Source organism: Hippocampus comes, unplaced genomic scaffold (genome assembly GCF_001891065.2).
Source record: "Hippocampus comes isolate QL1 unplaced genomic scaffold, H_comes_QL1_v1.1 scaffold17, whole genome shotgun sequence".
Lineage (NCBI taxonomy): Eukaryota > Metazoa > Chordata > Actinopteri > Syngnathiformes > Syngnathidae > Hippocampus > Hippocampus comes.
Genome location: NW_017805002.1, coordinates 1,178,229 through 1,200,836, shown reverse-complemented (window position 1 = coordinate 1,200,836; position 22,608 = coordinate 1,178,229). Strand labels below are relative to the sequence as shown.

The 22,608-nt window shown below is 43.0% G+C and overlaps 1 protein-coding gene across 4 annotated transcripts in view; it reads left to right on the top strand.

The window, feature by feature from the left end:
• Positions 1-22,608, top strand: part of ephb2b (eph receptor B2b) — a 150,957-nt gene that overhangs the window by 96,704 nt on the left and 31,645 nt on the right. For all 4 annotated transcript variants that reach the window (XM_019858178.1, XM_019858163.1, XM_019858171.1 and 1 more), the window contains exons 4-5: positions 14,500-14,655; positions 18,444-18,779. In XM_019858178.1, the coding sequence (XP_019713737.1) occupies positions 14,500-14,655; positions 18,444-18,779 (492 nt within the window). The remainder of the gene's footprint in view (positions 1-14,499; positions 14,656-18,443; positions 18,780-22,608) is intronic.

Genomic DNA, 22,608 nt, shown 5'->3' with positions numbered 1-22,608 from the left:
TTTAGTGAAATGCGTACGAATCAGCATAAACATCTAGCAGGCTCTATGCCCATTAAACTTTCATGTTCTCTGTCCCAGACCTGATCAAATGTACTTTATTACTCTCTGTGTGAGAGTCTTGACCTCTCACACGTTCCCGAAAGCCTGCATCTATTTCAGTATTCCGGCCACGTTCAAACATGTGCAGAGAATTTTCGCACGTGGCATTTCCATCCAAAGCCTGCCAATGGATGGGGATTTCAATCTTGAGTAGCACTGATGTAACCCCCCTCCCCATCCCTCCACACACACACACACACACACACACACACACACACACACACACACACACACACACACACACACACACACACACACACACACCCTCTCGCCTTCCTGCCATAATCCCTCTGCCTCCAGGAACTCAAAACTAATCTACCACAGCCTCCTCATCACATTGAGTGCTTCTGCAGCGCTTACATTTAGTCGCCGACTTCGGTTTTAACTTCGATGCATATTTATGTCTGTAAACAAGCAGAGTGAATAGGTCCTTTGAGCAAATTGCCAGTTTACGGTAAGCCTAACGGAGGTCCTTTGGGTGATTTATGCGCCCGACCTCCTGAGTAAAGTACACAAGAGCTTGCGGTATGTACTCGTGCACTATATTTTTAAACTGAGCTTGTTTGTGGAAATGTCCGATGTGACATACTGGAATTTGCCAAGTCATGCCAATGAAGAAAATGACCTGTAGTGGTGTTTTACGAAACCTATTTAGCAGTTTTTAAATCCGTTTCCTAATGTCTGAATAACATGATTCTGACACACTTGCATCAGAACATGAATAAAAATCATTAAAAAAACTTGACACACTTCTTGTGCTCCTGAAATTAGCTGAGTTTAAGGGATTGACTAAATCTGACGCCAGTGAGTGATACCCCGCCCAATGGTGAGTCCACCTTTTTGTTACCATGCCAACCGGGGACAGTAGATGATTGGCCCCAAGTACACCAGAGACCGAACCTTGTGTACAAACCAAAGACGATTTTCAGTAAGTTCTTCCCTTCAAGTGTTACTCTAAAATTTTTGTTTTGTGTTAAAATTCTGAATAAAACAAAGGTTGAACATCCTCCCGTGACTTATTTCATTCACCTTCCAAGGCTCCTACGGTATACTCCACATAGTCCCTCTTATTAATGCTTCATGGTTGGTTACTACCTTAAAACGACAATCATTTTTTTCTTTTGGGCACAAATCACCTCCGACACCAAGAGTTGGATTGAGGGACGATGGGGGTATCTCAGCAGCAGCAGCAGCACAGTTGCCAAGGCAACAGAGGGTTTGCCCATCCTTCCCCCCCGGCACTCCTCGCTGTGTGTGAGCCGAGTACTTAAATGCACTGACCTCCTGGGTCTGGGCTGAACAGCCTCCATTGATTTAGACAAATGGGAGGGAGAGCGGACAGCCAAGGCCTTCCTGTTTGAGGGTTAAGGATATAGTGGAAGGCGTCGCATGAATAGCCGAGGGATGCCGTGTTTTAGATGACTCAATGACACATTTAAAGGCTAATTAGTCTATCTCTTCATTCACTATGCAATTTCTGAGGCCAGCACCCCGCTACACGGCCACAATTGAGCAACTTAATGTGTGCCACCTCTAAATAGCATCCATTAAAGCCTTCCAGTGAATCACCTCCAAACAATAGCAGCAGGTGTAACGTTGCAGAGTGGAGGCGGCGGAGTTTGAACATGCGAGGCGTGTCCAGCTCTTTTTTTATTTCTTTCGTCGGGTGCGTTCAAACACAAAACCCTTTTTGGGCTGTTTTGCTCTTGTGTCATTTCAGCGCTTGAATACTTCATGAGCGGATGACTTATGCATTTAGCACATGTGGGTCATGAAGCTGCAGCATATACATGGGAAGCTTGTTTAGTTTCACCTTCAGTAGTTAATGTATGTTTTTTGTGGCACGTACAATCATACAAATACGAACTAATATATTTACATTTTCACAGTACGCTATCCAGTGCAAAGGGCTCTTTTACATTAAAAAAAATACTTCAAAAGCGATAAAACACTTCTGAACAGCAAACCAACGCATTTTATGGATTATTTTTTTGAAATTTTAAGGTTTTGAGTGACTGTGTTTGTCCTCCATCCCATCGGAAATCCACCCAAAACATTGTTCGACTTACGTTGTCGTATAGGCCAGACCCGGCGTAAGCATAACCAAGCCGTATCTGCCATCTAGTGGTAAATGGTGATATTTCTACTTAAAACTACAGTCGACCCCTGTATACTCTCCTTTTGGCACCCGCAGATTCTCATAGTCGTAGATTTCTTTTTTCATTATTTTTTTTTTGATAGGCGGGGAGGCATTTCCCGTTTTTTTCCAGGATTGTTTTCCCCATTAATCAAGGGCCATTTTCATGTCATGGGCAGAGAGACTAAGTCATCAAACCCCCTCACTGTTACACAACAGTCGGGCAGATGTGCAGATGGGCTAGCTCGCATGCAGACACATTTTCAGAAACATGCAAAAACAAAAAGATTTACCCGGTTGTTGAATTTCACACTCGATGGGTGGGCAGTTACTCCAGAGTATTTGTCACTAAATAAGTCTATTCCTCCATCCATTTTACAAATTGCGTATCCTCAGGGTTGCGGGCGATCTGAAGCCTATCTCAGCTTGGTAATGCCCGGGTACACCCTGGATTGGTTGTGAATGAATGGCAAGGCACAAATAGCTAAGATCCTAACCTTGAATCTCACAGCTGTAAGTCACTTCAAGCAACATATTGTAGAAAATGTTGAAAGTAGGAAGAGGGAATATGTCCTCTTGGGCAATTGGATTTTGTACCAAAAGCAGTAAGCACTCATTAAAAGGCAATCTGGAATAGTTACCATTTTTTTGCAAATTTTTTTCTCTGTGTTTTTCCAGATGTCACCATTTTGTGAGTGTTTCACCACCTCTTTCGTGAATTGATGCATCTCCATTGCCCAATTGAAAGATTGCGAGCCATTTCCTCCCAAAGTAGCTGTTGAGGGAGAAGGTGATACTGTCAGTTCATGTTGAGCCTGCGTCTTTGTCTTGCACACCTCTCTTGTGTTGGTGGGCTAAGTGACAGAATTCAGCACCAGCTGCTCCTTGCCACGATGCCCCCACCTCCCCTCCATCTATACCCTAACACACCCATAAAGAATAAAGAAAGGCTTTTTCACCCCCCACCCCCCTTCCTTTTCTCCGAGACGCCCCCCTTCTTGTCGCCACTGACTGGACAGCACGTTACACAGCCTTTATGCCACCTGTCCGTCAGCTAGATTGCACCTCAGGGAGTCTCAGTCACAAAGCTCGGTTGCTGCCTTTGTTTGGGTAGGACTCTGTGAAGAGAAACAGCCTCCAACCCACCCCACCACCAACACCCCGCCACCACATCCATGTGACACTCCCTCTTCTACAAATACAGAGGATTCAGGGTACAGAATATTGGCTGCTGACCCATGGAGGGAAAATTGGAATCAGCAGGAAACTGATGATATTTTTTGGAGTTGTGGCTCACCGCGAGACTGTCAAGTGAAATCTGGACCGGCCCGCTGCGTGCGGGTCACTGAGGTAACCGGTCCTTGTCTGTCTCATCTTCCTTTCACTGTCGTTCACACCATCATCAGCTAACTTGTGACACTTGCCCCCGTTGTCCCTGGTTGTCCTTGAGGGGGGGGAAAGGGCACCATTCAGGGGATGAGCAGCAAGGTAACGTTGCAGTGTAGATACATTTGAATGAGGAAGGGACCACTCAAACGGCTTCGCAAGTGTGCCAAATTGATCACTTTTGACATTACATGGATGCATTTTAGCGAATGAAAACCGAAGCAGAAAAAATGTGTGCATATCCTAACTAACCCTTATTTTGTTGGATTGCACCTGGAGCCTAGTCCAGCTGACTTTGAGAAAAGGGTGGATGGGGTAATCCTTTTTAGATGATTTTTTTCCCCCTCACTTGACACAGACAGAAGGGAAAGTTAACATTTTCAGAAAAAAGGCCAATGTCAAGACAGTAGTATGTGAATTGAATAAGGTGTAAAACACGGTCACGGTATGGCAGATCAACATACTTTTTTCGAGGGGCCTTAGTCATTTCCAGTGGATTATATTTTGGGTTGGGTAGCGGGGAATTGCATTGCTAAGGTGACACAATAAAGGATATATTGCACATACATTATTACACACCTGGTGCTCTTTTAATAGCTCCTTTGAGGCTGGGTACCAGTGGCACAATTAACGGTGTGGGCTGTATTGATTCAGAAGGAAAGGAAGCAAAACAAATACAACTTAGGGGAAGTAGAGATGGAGGTTACTTTGCACCCAAGAAAGGAAGCATTTGCTACTTATACATGCCCCAAATCAAAACAGCATGAGCCATTTTTATCGTCATTTTGACAAAGAAGAAAAAAGATCAATGTTGAACCTCCAGATAGAGTTTCCTCAAAGTGACCCAAATATCTTTTTCTGGACAAAAAAAGTCATATCAGTGCACCCTTGGGAGACGATCAACATTTCCCATCTAGTCAAGCGGGCAGAGTCCTCTTACATTCTTTTCTCGCCTCAACCATAACTTCTGACATTTGATCGTGCTCAAATCTCCTCATTTAGCCTTTTCTCTTCTCCTTCAGCTGGAAAGAGTGCACATCCTCTCGGGCGTGTCATAAATGAGAGGGTGTCATTTTCCCCAACATCATCCGGCACAATGGCACGCGCTTGTTGTGACACAATATGGTGGGAGTGCGGCATCTCCGGTTTTTGACATGGGTGTTGGAAGCCTTCAGGGTGGGTGAAGGCTTTGACTCGAAACTGTGATCATTCTGGCCAACTTCCAGATGCGATACTGGGGCAAGTGGTTTTGCCCCTTGACTAAATAAAGACAAGTGGGAATGAGCTTGCCTTCAAAAGATGGTCGCAAGATGCTGAAGTCAAGTAGAATCCAACCGGCTGAAAAATCATCTCTTGAAAATGGGCAAATTTCAGAGCAAAATTGGATGTCCCATTTGTTAGTTACTGATACAGAACGGGAAGTTGAAGTCGGCCTGTAAATTTGCCCCCATCAGAGGTGGAACAGAGACGTGTACGACGATAGTAGAAGACTCGCTGTTCACACCTCTTGTGCTGAAAGCAACCGTTGTTGTCCCTGACTTTGGTGTTGATGTCACCGCACGTACAATTATCAAAATGCGTCAAACCGCATTGGTCATGTGAACACTCAGCATTACGGACATGGCAATGTCCCGCTTCTCTTGAGTTGTGTTTGGAAAGTTGAGGCTGACTGTACTTAGACTCAGATGCACAAATTTGGTGGAAAGGGGCTCAGTCGGCCATTTGCATCTGTAATTTAATTCCCGCTCCTCTCATAAGCAGAGTCACAAGAGTTTGAGTGACTTCATTAGCGGCATACAGGCTCGTTAGCTGACCAGGTTACTGGGCCATATTTTCAAATTATGTACCATTATGTGCATAAAGTGACATTTGTCCTGTGCCGCTAATGATCCGTCATTAAAAATAATGGAATATGCCAGGATGTTGATCCAGGAGGCTGGCCGGCTCTGCTTAAATGGAGATGAATTGCGACAAAGGGGACATGTCTCAGCCATCTGCAAATGACCACCCACCCGTACCCCACCTGATCCTACCTCGGCATCCTCCTGAGCTGTCATTTATCACACTGCGAGAAGCGACCCATTATCCCCCCCCCCCCCCCCCCCCCCACCCCCTAAGTCTGTAGTCTTGTTCGTTTTCCAACATCGTGTGCATATGTTGGCTTGCCCGGGCTGTAATTTCGCCATTCCACATTTGTCTCACCCCTCTCCCATGGCCACTGGGAGCAGAAGGAGTTCTGTAAAAATTCCAGATGTTATTGCAACGCCGCATGAATGGCTTCACTGATACTCGCCTTTCATCTTGCTTTCCTCTCTATTGACAGATGGTAGTTATCACACAGTATGGAAATACTGTCCCCCCCCCCCCCAACCCTTCCCTCTGTGGTAGTGAAGACCTGTTGAACATCACGAGAGCTTTGCAGCCGCATCGGAGTGATTCGCTGAAGAACTCTCAAGAGTTCTGGAAGTGGAACAAAGGGTTTTTTTTTCTGCTTAGCTGCATGTATGATTCAATGAATTAATTGACCGTTCTGTGACATGTCAAGTGCAGTATAATAACCCTCAGTGCTTATACAAAGCAAGAGAATGTTCAATTTTTCCACGACATTGTGATACAACAACTGAAAGTTGCATCATTCTTACAGAAATATATGGATATATTTATAAATAGGGGTGCGCAAGTGGTGTGCAGATGTGGATGTGCCCTGAAAATATTAACTCATTCACTTGCTAGATGATTTCAAAGCAGTGTTTCCCATGTTGCCAGCGGTTTACGAGCATTTTGTCTGATCTTTTAAAACCCGCAGCATTAGTGGTGCGACAAAAAAAACAAAAAAACAAAAACAAAACTCACCGTTCAGATTGGATCACGGATTGGATTCACGGATTGGATCGTTTTCCGGGTCAAAAAATAAATAAATAAAAGATATAAATTCGGTAAAAAGAACTTAATTTTATTATACCTAATTTCTTTTAAAAAACACTTTTGCCTATGAAATATAAATAAACATTCAACTCCAAATGTGAAATATGGCTGTTTCGATTTTAGTAACATAACTTTAAGTGCACTATAAGGCAGGTTATCTTTTTTATGTTATGCATGGACCGGGAATGAAAAAAAGACTTAAATGTCCAATTTAATGTATAACCTCTTATTTTAAACATAGAGAGTGATGACAACCAAGCCCATGTCCACATCATTGAAAAAGAAAGAAAGCAAACTAACAGTCGTCAGACTACTTGTTGATTTTGGTAGAAAATATGTAATGGCAATCAAAACAGTGACAAGGAAAACCGAAATGTCGAAAATACAAATCGTACTCGCAGTCACCCCAACATGTGGGCCAACTTCAAAATAAAAACTGATCAAGCATTTGCGTCAAAGTACTGGTTGGTAAGCTTTTATTTTGAAGTTAGCCTTTTTGTTGCAGCGTTTTCAGCTTCAATACGATTACGATTTAATGCGATCTGGCAATATGGAAAATGAGACGTTTGAAAACATCCGCTTTTTTGTAAGACAATGACTAAATTAAATCAGTTTCAAAAATGTTGGTGAGTACATCAGTCTATCGCATGTGATATTGCTTCATTGTTTAGTTGTTTTTTTTTTTCTATCACTAAACAAGACCAAATAAAACATCAATGATTGATTTTCATTACACTTTAATGGCAAATAGCATTTTATCAGATTATTCGATTCATCGTTTCTAAAATATTCAAGAGTAACAGCCCTGGTATTTGAGTATATGTTTTTACGGCCAATTGTTGAACGCTCATCTTCTATTTGGAAAAGCGTAATACGGTCACCCTGTAGGCTAATCCCGCAAAAGTAGTCAACGTAATGTCGCTCACAGCAAAATGTTAAGCTGCAAACTGCCTGCCTGTACCGTCTCCATTGCTCTCATTCGTAGCAAAAGTTAAGCCAATAATGACAAATGTTCCCGGGAGCTGGGAAATCATTTTCCACCTGTTATTTATTGCGTGACTGATATTTCCTTTAAGAAGCATTGCATTCCATCATGACCTTGTAAATGTCAGTCCTTGAGTTTGTGGAGACTTTGGTGGGCTTGGGTTGAGCCCCAAAATGATCCTTTGGGCTGTGGAAGAGAGAAGAGAGAGAGAGAGAGAGAGAGAGAGAGAGAGAGACTGATGACCTCCTTTCTTGACCAAACAATACCTAAAATAAAATATAACAAAGGATGCGCACAGTGACTTTTGGCAACCCAGTACATACACTAAACCTCCATGCAACTGTTTGCTGATTTTTATGCTAAGACCAAAGCAATGACCACATCATTTTGGCACCATCGGATGTATCTTGGCGTGGGTATTCATGGATTGCAGAATCATGCTATACGTGCCGTGGTTTAGTCCTTTGCCCTCGTGAATTGCAAGGGTTAGCGGAACAAAAATAAGCTCTGCCCATGGAGGATCGTATTTAGTGCAGTTAAGGCGACCCGTCCCTCTGAGGATGCTGTACCCACTGCAGGGCTCATTTGCCAGGTGTCCCAAATTTCCAGCTAATCTGGCGCTCAGTGTCTGACGCACAAGGGATGCAGCTTACCGAGGAAAATATTGTGGCGCATGCTGAGGAGAGAAAAGCCGCTTCTGACTCATCTCGTGTACTGTCGCATGCACAAACTTCAACGGACTTCACACGCCGCATTAATCGGGCCGAACTAGAGTGTTTTTTTTTCCTCATTTTGTGATGAAAGTCATGAAGGGCTTTGTTTGTATTAATGCCATGATAATTGACTTATTTGTTCAATATTTATTGTGGCAGTTTTGGCCTTGATTGTGTACTTTATGAATATACAACAGCACATAAGGAATGGAGAAGTATTTGAAAACTACTTACCACTGGTGATTAGTATACAGTGGACACTCGCTATTTTTAGGGGATAGGGACAGGGCCTGCCCCGCAAAGAATTTAAACCTCAAACATTCTTTAAATACCGATAACGCTGGTAAACATTCTCCAAGGGATTTCCATGAAACATGGGTCAAAATAAGGAACGCCCCTGCCCCCCAAAACAAACAAACAAACAAACGAAAAATACACATTTTAAAAATCAGTTCAGATGTTAAAAAAACAGTAAGTAAGGATTTCTGCTTTAGCAGTGTGCAGTCACACAGGCAGTTTGCGTATCAATAAATTGATCATGGGGGGTGTCCTAAATAAGGAAAGTGACTTATTAGTTAGTAAGTTGTTTTTGTGAAAACATGCTCAAAATGATTTCTTGCACTTAATGTTGGTTTGCTGTTCAGCAGTTTTGTGCCATCTTTGAATGGAAATGCTTATGAAAGAGAGTCCATGGCACAGAAAAAGTCTTCGGAGACAGTGTAGAGTAGTTAGTTGAGGAGTGGATGTTTTCTGTACATTGGTTCCAACAAAAAAAAAAAAAAAAATCATATGCACATGTTTTGTCCGTATTTAAAATGAGATTTTTTTTTTCTACATCTGGTAAGGAAGTGTGTGGTCCTGTGTGGACCGTTAGCTCTGACAAAAAAATGGTGGCCCCCTCGTTCATTTGTGTTGCCTATCCTTGCTCTAAAAGGTCCATAGGTGTGTGTGTGTGTGTGTGTGTGTGTGTGTGTGTGTGTGTGTGTGTGTGTGTGTGTGTGTGTGTGTGTGCGTGTGTGTGTGTGTGTGTGCGCGCGCGCGCGCGCCCACACAAATTTCTCTGCCCATGGCCTCTCGTCTTCCCAGCAGTGATTTCACCAACACTTTTGTCGGAGACAACAAAGCCTGTTGATGCCCCGAGGTTGCGCGCTGCCCAATGCAGCGGCAGTCACAGTGGCAATTTGGGAAATACCCGTCGTCCTTGTACACGCACACACGCGCACACACACGCACGCACGCACACACACACACACACACACACACACGCGCACACCCGCGCACACGCGCGTTGCCTGTGACAGAGGCCATTTTCACTGCTTTCAGCACTTTCTGTTTCTGCAGCATTCACAAATGCTTGCACGTCTGATCCCCAAGCATTCTCTTTCACACCCTGAACAACACACACACACACACACATACCCAATTTTGTCTCTTCCTTGTGTTCATTATGTTTTAGGGGAGGATTGCTTGATCGTGACCATCTTGTTGAAATTGGTTCAAAGGGGGTCGGAGGCTGTTGATGCTGTTTTTTTTTTTTTTTTCAAGGGGTTGCTCGAGGGCAAATGAGGCATTGTGGAAAGAATAAATGGCGTGTGGCCTTGGGCAGTGGTGTACGCACATTCCAATTGTTAACATCTGAACCAAATTTTAACTTGTGAGACACCCCAGACATGAAGAGCAACAATTGAGCAAGCGTGTGCTTCAGCGTTCTACCGTCTTAGCACCACAACAGACATCAGCTTTGGGTGGGGGAAGTCATGATTTTTGGTGGGGGTATCGTTTTGTGTATGGTGAGCTGTGTTGGTCATCTCGGGTACACCACATACTCAATAAGAGCAGTACGAGTATGTTTTTTTCCCCCCTTCATTGTGTGTGTGTGTGTGTGTGTGCTGATTTTCATTTCGTTAAAAGAAAATGGTACGATTTAACACATTTACACCACATAAAAATTAACTTCTTCTGAGAGCAAATACTTTTCCTCATTATGTGTTTGCATTCTGGTTCCTCACAAGCCCAGTTCAGCTGCAAGTCTCAGCTCCACCGTGCCATAAATCTCGTCATGTGTAAGGTTGCTTTCCAGGAAACCTTTGAAACAAAAAAGGAGTAAATTAGCTGCTGTAAAATGTGATTTGCACCCTGACTCACTGTCTAGTTTCCATCATTGTAAGGCTTGTTAAAAAAAAAAAAAAAAAAAAAAAAATCATCACAAACGTCACACTGTGTTAAAACACGTACGAGCCCAAATAGCGGGAGACATTAAGATTCAAATGAGGTGATATTTTAGGAACCAAGATAGCTTTTCTTGTGCTTTCACCACAAATAGAACAATTTGAGCACTTTTTGAAAGGGGGACTCAAATGTTCTTTGTTCCTTGAAAGCTTGTTTGCCCGCTGTTCTTTTTTTTTTGTTTGTTTTTTTTGTTGTTAATGTTGTCGCTGTGAGCTCTGACAGCACGTCGGCTCCACAAAATCAAACCACACTCATGACAATGCCTTTATTTTTATGAGGGGAAGTTGCAACAAAAAGGGGCAGCTGTCACGGGCGAATATCTATACCCATAATTAATTCCTCTCGCTTTCTCCAAGTTGGACGAGACATCCGACGCGAGCGTGACTTCAAATGCCGCCACACCGTGGGGGAATTAAAGCTGTGATCTGTTGTTTTAATCACAGCCTCGCTTACATCTGACATCACAGACATCGCTCTTCAAATCTGTCATCCGGACGCCGAGGGGGGAAATTCCCCTTACGCCCTCCAAGCAGATGACAGAGAGGTGCACCGAGACGTAAAACACACATCCTCTTTAAGTGGATTTGATGTGCCAGGAATTCGATGTTTGGAAGATTCCAAAGCAGCACGCGGACGTTAACGAGTTTAACTGCTGAGCCCATTTGAACTCAGTTGCTAGCAAATACAGCAGCACATAAACCGAAGTTTGAGGGAGTTGCCACTTGTATGTCCAAAACATGGAGGAAAGCTCATATGCAATTTGGAGACTGCCCATTATTGCCAGTTTGAGTTTCAAATTGGGATTTCAGATTAGTGTTTAAACCGGATTTCGGGTTTCCGACAAAGTTTATGGTTTCAAAATAGGTTTAAAAACAGGACTAAGTTTTAAAGCTTTAAAAGTTTTACATAAGGGTTTCAAGCCAAGGATTCAGATTGAAAGTGGAGTTACAGCCAGATTTCAGGTTTTAAAGTACGGTTTCGAGCCAAGGGTAGAGTTTGAAGCTAGGGTTTGCAGAGTAGGATTGTCAACCTGGGTTACAGTTTTTAATTTGAGGTAGGATTTCAAGCCAGAGATAGGGTTTCAAAGTTGGGTTTCAAACCAGAGTTCGGCTTTCAAAGTAGGACTTCAAGCCAGGGTTTTAAATCGGGGTTGTGAGCCTTGGTTAGGATTTTAAAGTAGGGTCGTAAACTTGGGTTAGGGTTTCAAAGTAGGGTTTCAAGACAGGGTTAGGGTTTCAAATCAGGTGCAGTGTCTAAAGTTAGACTGTCACGCCAATGTTAAGGCTTCATAGTTTCAAGGTAGATGTAGGAATTCAAAGTAGGTTTGTAAAACTGTCTTTGGAGTTCAAAGTAGGGTTTCAAGGCATGATCAGTGTTTGGAACTACGGTTTGAAGCCTGTGTTAGCTTTTCATAGTTGGGTTTCAAATCATCTCGAGGATGTAAAGATGGGGTTTTAATTTCGGGTTTCAAGCCAGGATTAGGGTTTCAAATTTGTGTTAGTTAAATACCAATTCGTAGCTAGATACTTAATTGATTCCCCGAGCTAATAATGAAGGGAAACAAAGGTTGGGGTTTAGTGTTATGAGTAAGGTTTTGTAGTTTGGGTTGAGAATGAAAGTACAGGTTTCAATTTGAGATGAAAATCAGGTCAAGCTTTGCTAGCAGGGTTTTAAGCATCACTGCCTCAAGTGAACACAAATGGGAACACTGACATTCATGCAATGAGATTGAGATTTGCAGTTGGGTTGGAAACAGGTGTGAATTTTATAGAGATGAATATATGAATGAAATGAATATCCAGGTACCGCATAGAGTATTTGGGGGAAAATGAATGGAGAGGAGGCTTGGCAAAGCGACAAAGAAGGCGCCTTGGATGTTTTACGCCCAGTGGGGAACTATTCATTACTCAGCGGCAGGCCAAGCAGCTTGTGAATATTTGAATATAAAAAAAAAATATCCCTGTGGCAGTCAAGGACTCGTGGAGTTTTATACTTGCTAATCCCTTGCATTCTTTTCATTGTCGCGATTGTCACAGTTGCGCCACATCCATCATCAACTTTGCCCAAAGTAAGACGCTGAATTTGAAAAAATATCGTCGTGACCGACCTCTCCCCCCGCTCTCCTACTTGTTCCCACCAGTGGACCCTCTCCCCGTCAACACGTCTTTACGCCGCTTCTTTCCAAGTCGGTTTGATGGCAATTCCCTCACCAAGTGGCTTGGCCCGGGCCTCAAGGAAATGCTCGACTGGCACTGGGAGTAATCACGACTCACGTTTCACTCGGAGTATAACGAGAGAGAAAGCGAGCGCTCGGGTATCAATCATGGCAGAAAGCAAACATGTCAGAGGTGCTTAGTCGCGATGACAAGTGGAGGTGACTTCATGTGGATCGAAGAAATTTGTGAGAAGCGAAGCACATGCTGCCTTCAAATGCATGGAAAAGTGCACACTCGGCAAGTAGCACACCGTTAGCATAGCATAATTCACTGGGTTGTTTTTGATTTACTGTCACAATATCAATAAAAAGTACCAATGTTCTCGCAAAAAAGAAAAATGTTGAATCGAGTCAGCAGGCCTCCTACATTTTTTTTTTTTTTCTCCATGTTTTGCGATAACGTTCAAATATATACTTAGGCAGCTACCGTACGGTATTTTATTAGGCTAGTGGCCTGCCAAGTGTGTTTGATTCATAGAAATAATAAAAGCCAAGGTTAGGGTTTCAAGTTATGGCTTCAAGAAGGAATTACAGCTTTAAGGTAGGGTTTTAACTAATGGTTTCAAGAAGAGCATTAGGATTTTAAATTGGGGTTTCAAACAGGGTCATGGTTTCAAAGTAGAGTTGCAAGACAAGATCAGGGTTCAAAGTTAGGGTTTCAAAGCTTTGGTTTCAAGCTTGGGTGAAGGTTAAAGTTAAAGTTACAGATGAGGGTTTTGGTATAGGTTTAAGGTTTAAAAGTAGGCTTTCAAGACAGGTTAGGGTTTCAAATTAGAGTTTCAAGACAGAATTAGGATTTGAAAACATGTTTTCAAGCCAAGGGTACGGTTTTAACCAAGGGAAAAAACTTTACAGTCCTGTGCCTTGAGTATGATTTTAGTGTAAAAACTCCAAATAATGACAGTCACTTCATCCGTTCGTAGGTGTAGTGTCGTCTCTTGTTGTGAACGTTCAGGGAGACTCTTAAAAGGGCTCGGAACAGAAAGCGAACCGTGCAAATGCTCGATAGGGGAGCAGGGGACTTTGAATTATTCACACAAACACCATGTCGCACTGAGAGCCGCCTCACAGGCGAGCCACCGCTTCTGTGTGTGTGTTTGGACGACTCCCTCCACATCCACAGGGTAGTATTATGTTTTTCAAGTTAGCGTTTCAAGCTAGAGTTCGTGATTGAATTTGTGTGCCAAACCAGGGTTTGGGTTTCTAAGAAGAGGTACAGTTAAGGTGAATGTTTCATGTGTGAGGGTTTCAAATTTGGGTTTCAAGAGAGACTCGAGTTTTAATGTTGGGTTTCAAGTCAGGGTTCGGGTTTAAATTTAGGGTTTTCTGATTAATAGCACGTCGACTTCACAGTGCAGAAGGTGTGGGTTCGATCCCGGCTCCGACCTTCCTGTGTGGAGTTTGCATGTTCTCCCCTTGCCTGCGTGGGTTTTCTCCGGGTACTCCGATTTCCTCCCACATTCCAGCAACATGCATGGCAGGCTGATTGAACACTCTAAATTGCCCCGAGGTGTGAGTGTGAACGCGGATGGTTGTTGGTCTCTGTGTGCCCTGCGATTGGCTGGCAACCGGTTCGGGGTGTCCCCCGCCAACTGCCCAAAGACAGTTGGGATCGGCTCCAGCGCCCCCCGCCACCCTTTGTGAGGATAAAATGTATCAGAAAATGGATGGATGGGTGAATGTTAGGCTTTCCGGCTCAGGTTAAGATTGAGGAAGTTTGAGCTTTGAAGTAGGATTGCTTTTTTTTTTTTTTAAAACACTGATAAAGATTGTTCCTTACGTTCAACTTTCCTGCTCTTGTGTCTTTCAGCGTGCCCATCAGGATTCTTCAAGCCCACTCAAGGCGACGAGTCATGCAGGCAGTGTCCCATTAACAGCCGCACCACCAGCGAGGGAGCCATAAACTGCGTCTGCCGCAATGGCTACTACCGCACCGACTCGGATCCCTTACAGATGCCCTGCACGAGTATGTATTACGTTGTTGTTCCACTACATAGCAGTTCATCTCTTGGGGCCCCACTACATCACAGGTTGAATTGTGGGGGAAGAGGGGGGTATATTTACCGCTACTTGTTATATTGTGGAAATCTTTTTAGGGGTTTTTACAGTGCACCTACTGTAATGCCACAGTTGGGATGCACTTTTTAGCTGATTATTGAACGCCGAGAGAGCACTCAAACCCAACCACAATGAGCACACTTATGCAGGAGTTTCTGTTGGCCACAGCTCGCGCTGAGACACACGCAGGATGGCCGTGGTTTAGCCTCCCTCGAGCTCACTGACGTCATTCGCGCCTTCACCAAGCTGCACTTCACAAAGGTGTAATGCAGTATTAACTTGTCTTACGATCAAATCAATTTTCGCCATTAAATTAATGAAAGCGCCATTCATTCTTCCCGGCTCCGCCCAAAAACAAAGAAAAAAAAGTATTGTATTGAATTTTTAAAAATAACACACATAACAGAAAATTTATAAGTGTAAACTCTTTTTTTGTGTGTAATTATTGTACCTCGTTAGTATCCCTGTGTTGAATGTCTGCCTTTAAGGGATGTGTTTAGTGAGTGACATGAGCTCAAGTCGGGTTGGTTGGTTATTGTTGGTGCTTGTCCTGACCTATAGCAGCTCCTTGTGAGTCTTCTCATTATATATTTTGATGTTTGGCTGTTTTTCACGTCCAATAAATGGATGAAAGTGCATCGGTGACTGTGGCTCTCCTTGCCCACGTGATGGCATCATTACAGTACCTTGATTTCTCCATTTTTCTCACAGCACTGAAGCAGCGGCATGACTAAAGATTTTTTGCGTGTGTTCAAATCCGATTATAATTTAATGCGTTTGGGTGGGGTGAAATGATTTTTTTTAAAACGCTTCCACCGTCATTATAATGTATACCCCGCAATTAATGTGGGGTTCACTGTACGCTGACTTAATTGAAGTGTTGAACATGTTGTACACAGCCTCTGTCAAAGAAGTGGCTGTCACTTGTTGATAGCATCTTCCAAGGATACCAAGGGTAAGCCGGTCTGTCCTCATCATCACACGGCCCTGATCAGAGGTTACCGGGCCGGGTCGCAGCGCATTGAGAGTGGGGCCAACCTTGGCTCTTGTCATGCCAATGAGGTGGCTTGGAATTTGAATGTGAATTTGCAGCCGAGAGGAAGGAACGCAGGGATGACGGCGGAGGTCGATGGTTGGGGGAGGATTGGTACAGCTAAAACAAAAGCGAGCAAGGAAGAGAAAAAAACATCGCCTTTCAACATGTTGGTAGCGTTGTGTTTTCTTCACTCCCTTCTGGTTGCGCTGAAAGGATGAGATGAAGGCCCCCCCACAACAAAGGGGATTTGCATAAGAAAGCGCAAGCTATTGTGCGGGTATTAGTCAGTGGTGGAAAGTAACCAAGTACAGTACTCATAATTTGTTACTGTACTAAGAAGATTTGACATGTGTGTCTTCTCGTTCTTCTTCTTCCTGCGTATGGAACAGGTTGGTTTAGGGCTGAAAAATGACTGGTAATCAATATGGTACGATACAATTATCATAATTGCAAATGCTGCAAAAAAAACCAAAAAGTTTAATTTCAGTTAGTAACCTTTTTTGTATGAAGTATAAAGTATGTAAATGTTCATAATTCGGTCATATAGAGTCTAAAGTTTTTAACAAAGTGTTTAACACCTCAAATTAATAAATGACCATTTCATATTAAATGTTATATGCTTATATTTTCATATAAGGCTAACTTGTGAGACCAAAACCTTTATGTATAATAATTCTGCTATTGTTTATTGTAGTAAAGATTAAGTGCTTGTTAAAAATTGATGAGATAAGAACCTTGGAAATATAATCGCATATTAAATTGCAATCACGATATTGAGGAGAAAAAAATTGCACAAATAATCTTTTTTCTCAAAATTGCTCAGCCCTAGTCTGTACCTAACTTGAGTATTTATTTTCCTCACAACTTTCCAGTATTTTCTATTCCTACTTTGTCAAAATTAGCCCGTTACTGTTTTAAATCTGCATGTATGACTATTTAACATAAAAAAAAAAAAAGAGAGAGAGCGTTACTGTAAATTCAACCTGCGTTGAGACCTTGAATGATTGAGATTTCCAAAGAAGTCCTGTGTTTCGATGTCGCAGAGGCAACCAAGAAGGGGGCCTTCTTCCCAAAGCTGGATTTGCGTTCGATGCCAGCGCCTAAATGAACCGTCAATTCAGGTCTGTGGGAGGAGTCCAATTGTTTACCTCATTAGCCATCCTCCATGGTTAGGTGCACACGCCGGAAAAAAGATAAACAGAATTGTGTGTTTGTTTGGCCTGCCAGTCAGTCAATGTGTGGGCGGAACCCCCCAAGTCACTCTTCATGATGCTGCTCCATTGGAAAAATGTGAATGAAACTCTTCAATGTGGGCACCAGCTCAGAAAATCGGATCCAGTGAATGGAAGTCCTGAGGGAAGATGGCAGCCCAGCCCTTGGAGAGTTCTAGTATGGATCAAATCAGTGCGCTGTTGCTACCGGGAAAGTGACTGACTGATATTTTGGGAGTTATTTGGAAGGTGCTTGATTTCTTTAGAAAATCCATCCAAGACTGACTTTGAAAGAGAGTAGCCAGGCTACACCCTGGGCTAGTTGCCAAACAATCGAAAATACAGTATAGAAAAAAAAAAACATACACTCAAATTGACAGTACCATATTTTTGGACTATAAGTCGCAATTTTTTTCATAGTTTGGGCGGGGGTGCGATTTATACTCTGGAGCGACTTATGTGTGAAATTATTAACACATGATTATGTCATTTCACGTTATTTTCACATTAAACCACAGGAGGGTGGTCTCGGCCTGTGTTGATAAATCAACGATGAGTCTGACCTACGCGACGTAGAAGAAGTTGTGCCGCATTTTCTACCTCTGGAATTGGTGGAGTTGTTTAAAAGCAACATGGAGGATGAAGATTTCATTGGATTGAGTGATTTGGAGTGACACTGATGGTTTGGTCAACTTGTTAGCATGTTCTTTATGCTATAGGTATCTGAATAACTCTTCATATATTATGTGAACATACCAGGCACATTCTCAGTTTGTTGTTTATGCGTCATGTAACCTTAGCATATTGTACACTTATTCAGCATCAATTTTATTTTTATTTTAAATTGCCTTTCAAGAGGATATGTCTATTTTTGAGGTTGGATTTTATCAAATACATTTCCCCCCAAAATGCGACTTGCACTCCTTATGCTCCAGTGCAGCTTGTATAGGGTTTTTTTTTTCTTTATTATGCATTTTTATGTCGCGTGTGATTTATACTCCGAAGTGATTTATAATTCGGAAAATATGATAACTATTCAAGGTACAACTGTTTCAATCAGGATACGATAACGATCACATGGATTAGCTGCACTTTTTTACTGTATTCCGATTTTAGCTCTACTTACTATTAACTTAAAACAGATTTTTTTTTTTAATTGTCAAAGTTTTTTTAGATTAAGTGATTAAACACATTTAAAAATAAAAATATGCACATTTTGATCCGTTTGTTATTTAGAACATTATTTCAAACTGACAGTGCGGAAAATGCACAAACATATCATATGATTCAGTTACTGGTTTGAAAGTATTGAAAAGACTTTGGGATTATTTCTTTACCGGGACCATCACCAGCTACTGGCCTGGCATGCTCTTTGCTACTTCTCAGATGCTCCCAAAGTTGTCACGTAAATATACTTACACTCACTCGAGAATCTCTTGCATCCCACAGCGGTCCCTTCGGCTCCGCAAAACGTCATCTCCAGTGTGAACGAGACTTCAGTCATGCTGGAGTGGATGAGCCCCCGGGATTCGGGCGGCCGCGAGGACGTCGTCTTCAACATCATCTGCAAGAGTTGCGGCGGTGGCCGCGGAGGCTGCACACGCTGCGGCGACAATGTCCAGTTCCTGCCTCGCCAGCTGGGTCTGACGGAGCCGCGGGTGTACATCAGCGACCTGCTGGCCCACACGCAGTACACATTCGAGGTGCAGGCAGTCAACGGCGTGTCGGACCAAAGCCCCTACTCACCGCAATACTCGTCGGTCAACATCACCACCAACCAGGCTGGTAAGCAGTCTTGTACCAAACACCAGAAAGTGATATATGGGTCAAAGTACTTTTTATCTTATAAATGTTTTGCAAATGACTTTGATAGAAGTCACCTTGTAAATGATCGTAATTTATACTTGAGTTTTTATGATCTTTGGTTGCTCCCATCAGGGTTTGCCACAGAGTAGGGGTGTCAAATTAATTTTAGCTCTGGGGCCACATTGAGTGAAATCTATTTTACTTCCAACTGGGCCGGACTGGTAAAATCATGGTATGTAACTTGAAAACAATTACTGTCAATTATTCTGTATTCTTGCTGGCAGAGGTCAACTGTAAATACACTGGCCTGCAAAAGTGTTCGGCCCCTTAAACCTTTGAGCTTTTGCCACATTTCACGTTGACCTAAATCTCATGATAATAAATAGAGTCCACCTCTGTGTAATCTAGTCTCAGTATAATTAGCAAATGCCCCTGCTCTGTGATGGTCTCAGAGTTCCGTTAAAGAATATTGGGGAGCCAACGGCATCATGAAGACCAAGGAACAAACCTGGCAAATCCAAGATAAAGTTCTGGATACGTTTACATCCAAATTAGCATATGAAAAGATTACACTAGCATTAATCCATCCTTTTTAGATGAAAACCTTGATAACGAAAGCAACATTGACATTTTGATTTCATTGGATTTATAGAAATTCAATGACTCTACCTTGATATACTTCTCTACGTTGGATGGAGTTTTTTTGAATGTCAATATTTGTGTCACTTTATGTAGACATAAGAGGCACTTCATCCAATGGACAAAAATCATTCCTGTTCATACGCCCACGGGTGTGTCACATTAATTTCCTTATCACCACCATTGGAGTCGTTTTGGTTGGTACCTGCTGCCGGAGATGTGTGAGAAGCAGAGTCAGCAGCAGGTACCTTTCATCTTGTCAGTACGCCACAGGGGTAAATTGCACGTCTCGTTCTCAACTGGCAGCGCCATTCTTCTGCTTTTTGCTCTGCGGTTCAGGCATTTAGTCGACAAACAATTTCTTGTCATTTGATTTTGCAGCAACCAAGGTGGTTAGGGGGGAAAGGTATTGGAGTAAAATGAAATGTATGTAGAAATGTAGTTAAATAGTTTCCAGAAACCTAAAAAACAAAATACAGAAACATGAAGTATTTGTACTCCGTTACAAGGTTGCTGGTAAGTGAGCAGGATCCAGCCATTAGTCTTCCTCTTGAATACACTCACCACCCCACAAGCACAAATGTAGAGTGGACACACAAAGAGTGTATGCTGATGTATGCAGATGAGTGGCTGTGAGTGCGCTGTCAATGACAGGACAAGGCAGAATGAGACTGGTCTTCCACTTCAACCTCATGGCCACGATTTGCAAATTGGCGGGCTCGCTGCTGTAGACCATCACACATACCATTCAGAGCTGATTACATCTCACCCGGCCACTCAGCGTTATTTTAAACAATACAAAAGCCTCAGTGATTATGGGCAAGTGTTCCGGTAAGGGCGGGGAAAACGTGCTTCCTCTGTGTGCTTCAAGTGACACAATTCAGATTTTTTTCCCCCCACGTAAGTATCTTAATTCAAACATGTCATGGCAGCATAAAAAAAAAAAAAAAAAAAACAATGAATGGAACTAGATATCTGAGCATCGAATCAGGCTTGTTCCAAATGTGGCTCTGAACCCGATGCATGTCTCATATCTGTCATATTCACAGTTCTGTTTGGTGTTTGCTAAAAATTTACCTTTTTTACGGTTTTTGGTGCATTTTCTGAAACAAAGATTTTCCCAAAGCCCTGTCTAAATAGGAAAGTAGTACAGGAATTGGTGTCAAAGAGGTATATTGAAGTGATATGTATTGACTAATAGCGGAGGAGCAAACTTGAGCCTGGGTTGTTAGTGGAAGTTAGGGGGGGAGGGGTCTTTGCCACATGCAGACTTCCAGTACAAACGAATCCTCTGTCAATCCTTGATTTTTAATGTTGTAAGATTTATTGAAAGTATATTCAACCGTTTTGGGTCAAAGTTTGATATATTTATTGTACAAACGTTTATTGATGGGCAGTTCATAATTATTTTAGGTGGGGTGTCAACTACTTTTTTTTTTTTTTCCACTGTTCGCTGTAGGGCTCAGTTCTTTACCCTGTGAAGAGCAATCAGTGGAGGAAAGTGAAATGTACCAACGTTTAAATCAGTGGTGGTAAGAATCAGCATAGCCAGACGAAACGTAATTTCACCCTTAATATTTCGATCATTTATTTGTATTTTTTTTCACTCCTGTTTTGTCACTGCCTGAAATGGACGCTTTACTTGCAATTAGGATGTCTGCTGAAGAGTTTTACTTCTTCCGTTAAGTGTAAACACTGACTGATGTGAGATGTGTGTTACTTGAAATATACTTTGTCCATGGAAAATGAATTAAAATTAAAAACTGGATATAGGCTTTAAGTCAGAAATGGGCACTTGGACTTGCAGTGATCACCAATGGTATTCATTTGTCTGGCTTGGTTGCAGTCAGCGTGGGATCAGATCCTACTCAAGGATAGAATGTGAGTGTGAATGGTTGCCCGCCTCTATATTTGCCCTGCGATTGACTGGCAACCAGTCCAGGTGTAGTTAGCCTTTCGGCCAGTCTGCTGGGATAGGCTCCATCTTTCCACGACTCTGAGCAGGATAAGCAGTTTCAAAATTGGATGGTTTAAATCCAACCCTGATCTCAAGGGTTCTATCAAGTGACACCTCCAAATCTCTCCCCATCTCCTCTGCAAACATTTGAGCTTTGCATTTTTTTAGCCCTTGTGCTTGATGTCTTCTCCTCCTCAAAGAATGTCGGTGAGGCTTAAGCATTGATTTGCTCTTTAATTGTCTCCATCAAGTGCATCATTTGGCATCGCAAGCCTCGCTGCCGAGCCAACTGGGCTTTTTCTTGATCTTGTTTAGTCTCCCGACAGCATTATGTGGCTTGCGATGTCTCATCATTCAACCCCCACCACTCAACCACCCTGCATATTGTTGTATGACCGAGGCATCTAATGCTACTCAGCTTTTATTGCATTTGTCTAGCCGCGCATTCACTCTCATTACTGCGTGCCGGAATCCCTTTAAATGTTCCCCTCAAATTGAGCCATTGTAGCAAAACGTCAGTATTTACGGATATCTGTTTGTCTTGCAGCGCCATAAAGTAGCCATTACAATGCTGAGAGTCCAAGATGGAGTCCTTTTTACTCACACGGCAGCCTCTTTTTATTGTCTGTTTAGATTTAAGTCACTGGTGTGGTGGCTTGATGAGGGCCTGTGAGTGCAGTTAAGCGTTGTAATGAGGCCCCCATCCCGCTCTCTCTCTTTCTCTCTCGCCGGACCACAATAAGTCTGCTGCCCGAGCCCTCGGCTTCCCCGGTTGCCCCTGCCGAGGAGTCCTTGCGGAAATTGGGGGAGGGGTGGGGGGGGGTCTCTGCGCCCTCTCCGCTCAAGTGCCCGTCACTTTAGATTATGCGGCGGTAGCAGACCATCGCGGGGAGCTGTGAAATGAAACTCCCGCGACACCCTACCACCGCCAAACCCCAACACCCCCCCAGCGTTCGACCCCCACCCCACCAGTGACATTGCAAAACCAGACTCACATGCAGGACTGCAGCGCTATGCTACAGGAACGGGGGTCACAGCGACCAGGAGCCTATAATTGCATCTGGTTTGTGAGGCTTGGAGGTTACATAAATATCATGTCAGCCCTAATTACCGCCGGCACTTCTGGGCCCAGCCGTTCACACTGGCAGCAAGCACTAGCACAGGCTCCAGGAAAGGAGGTCAGTCAACCCCCATTGTACATCACGGTTCATT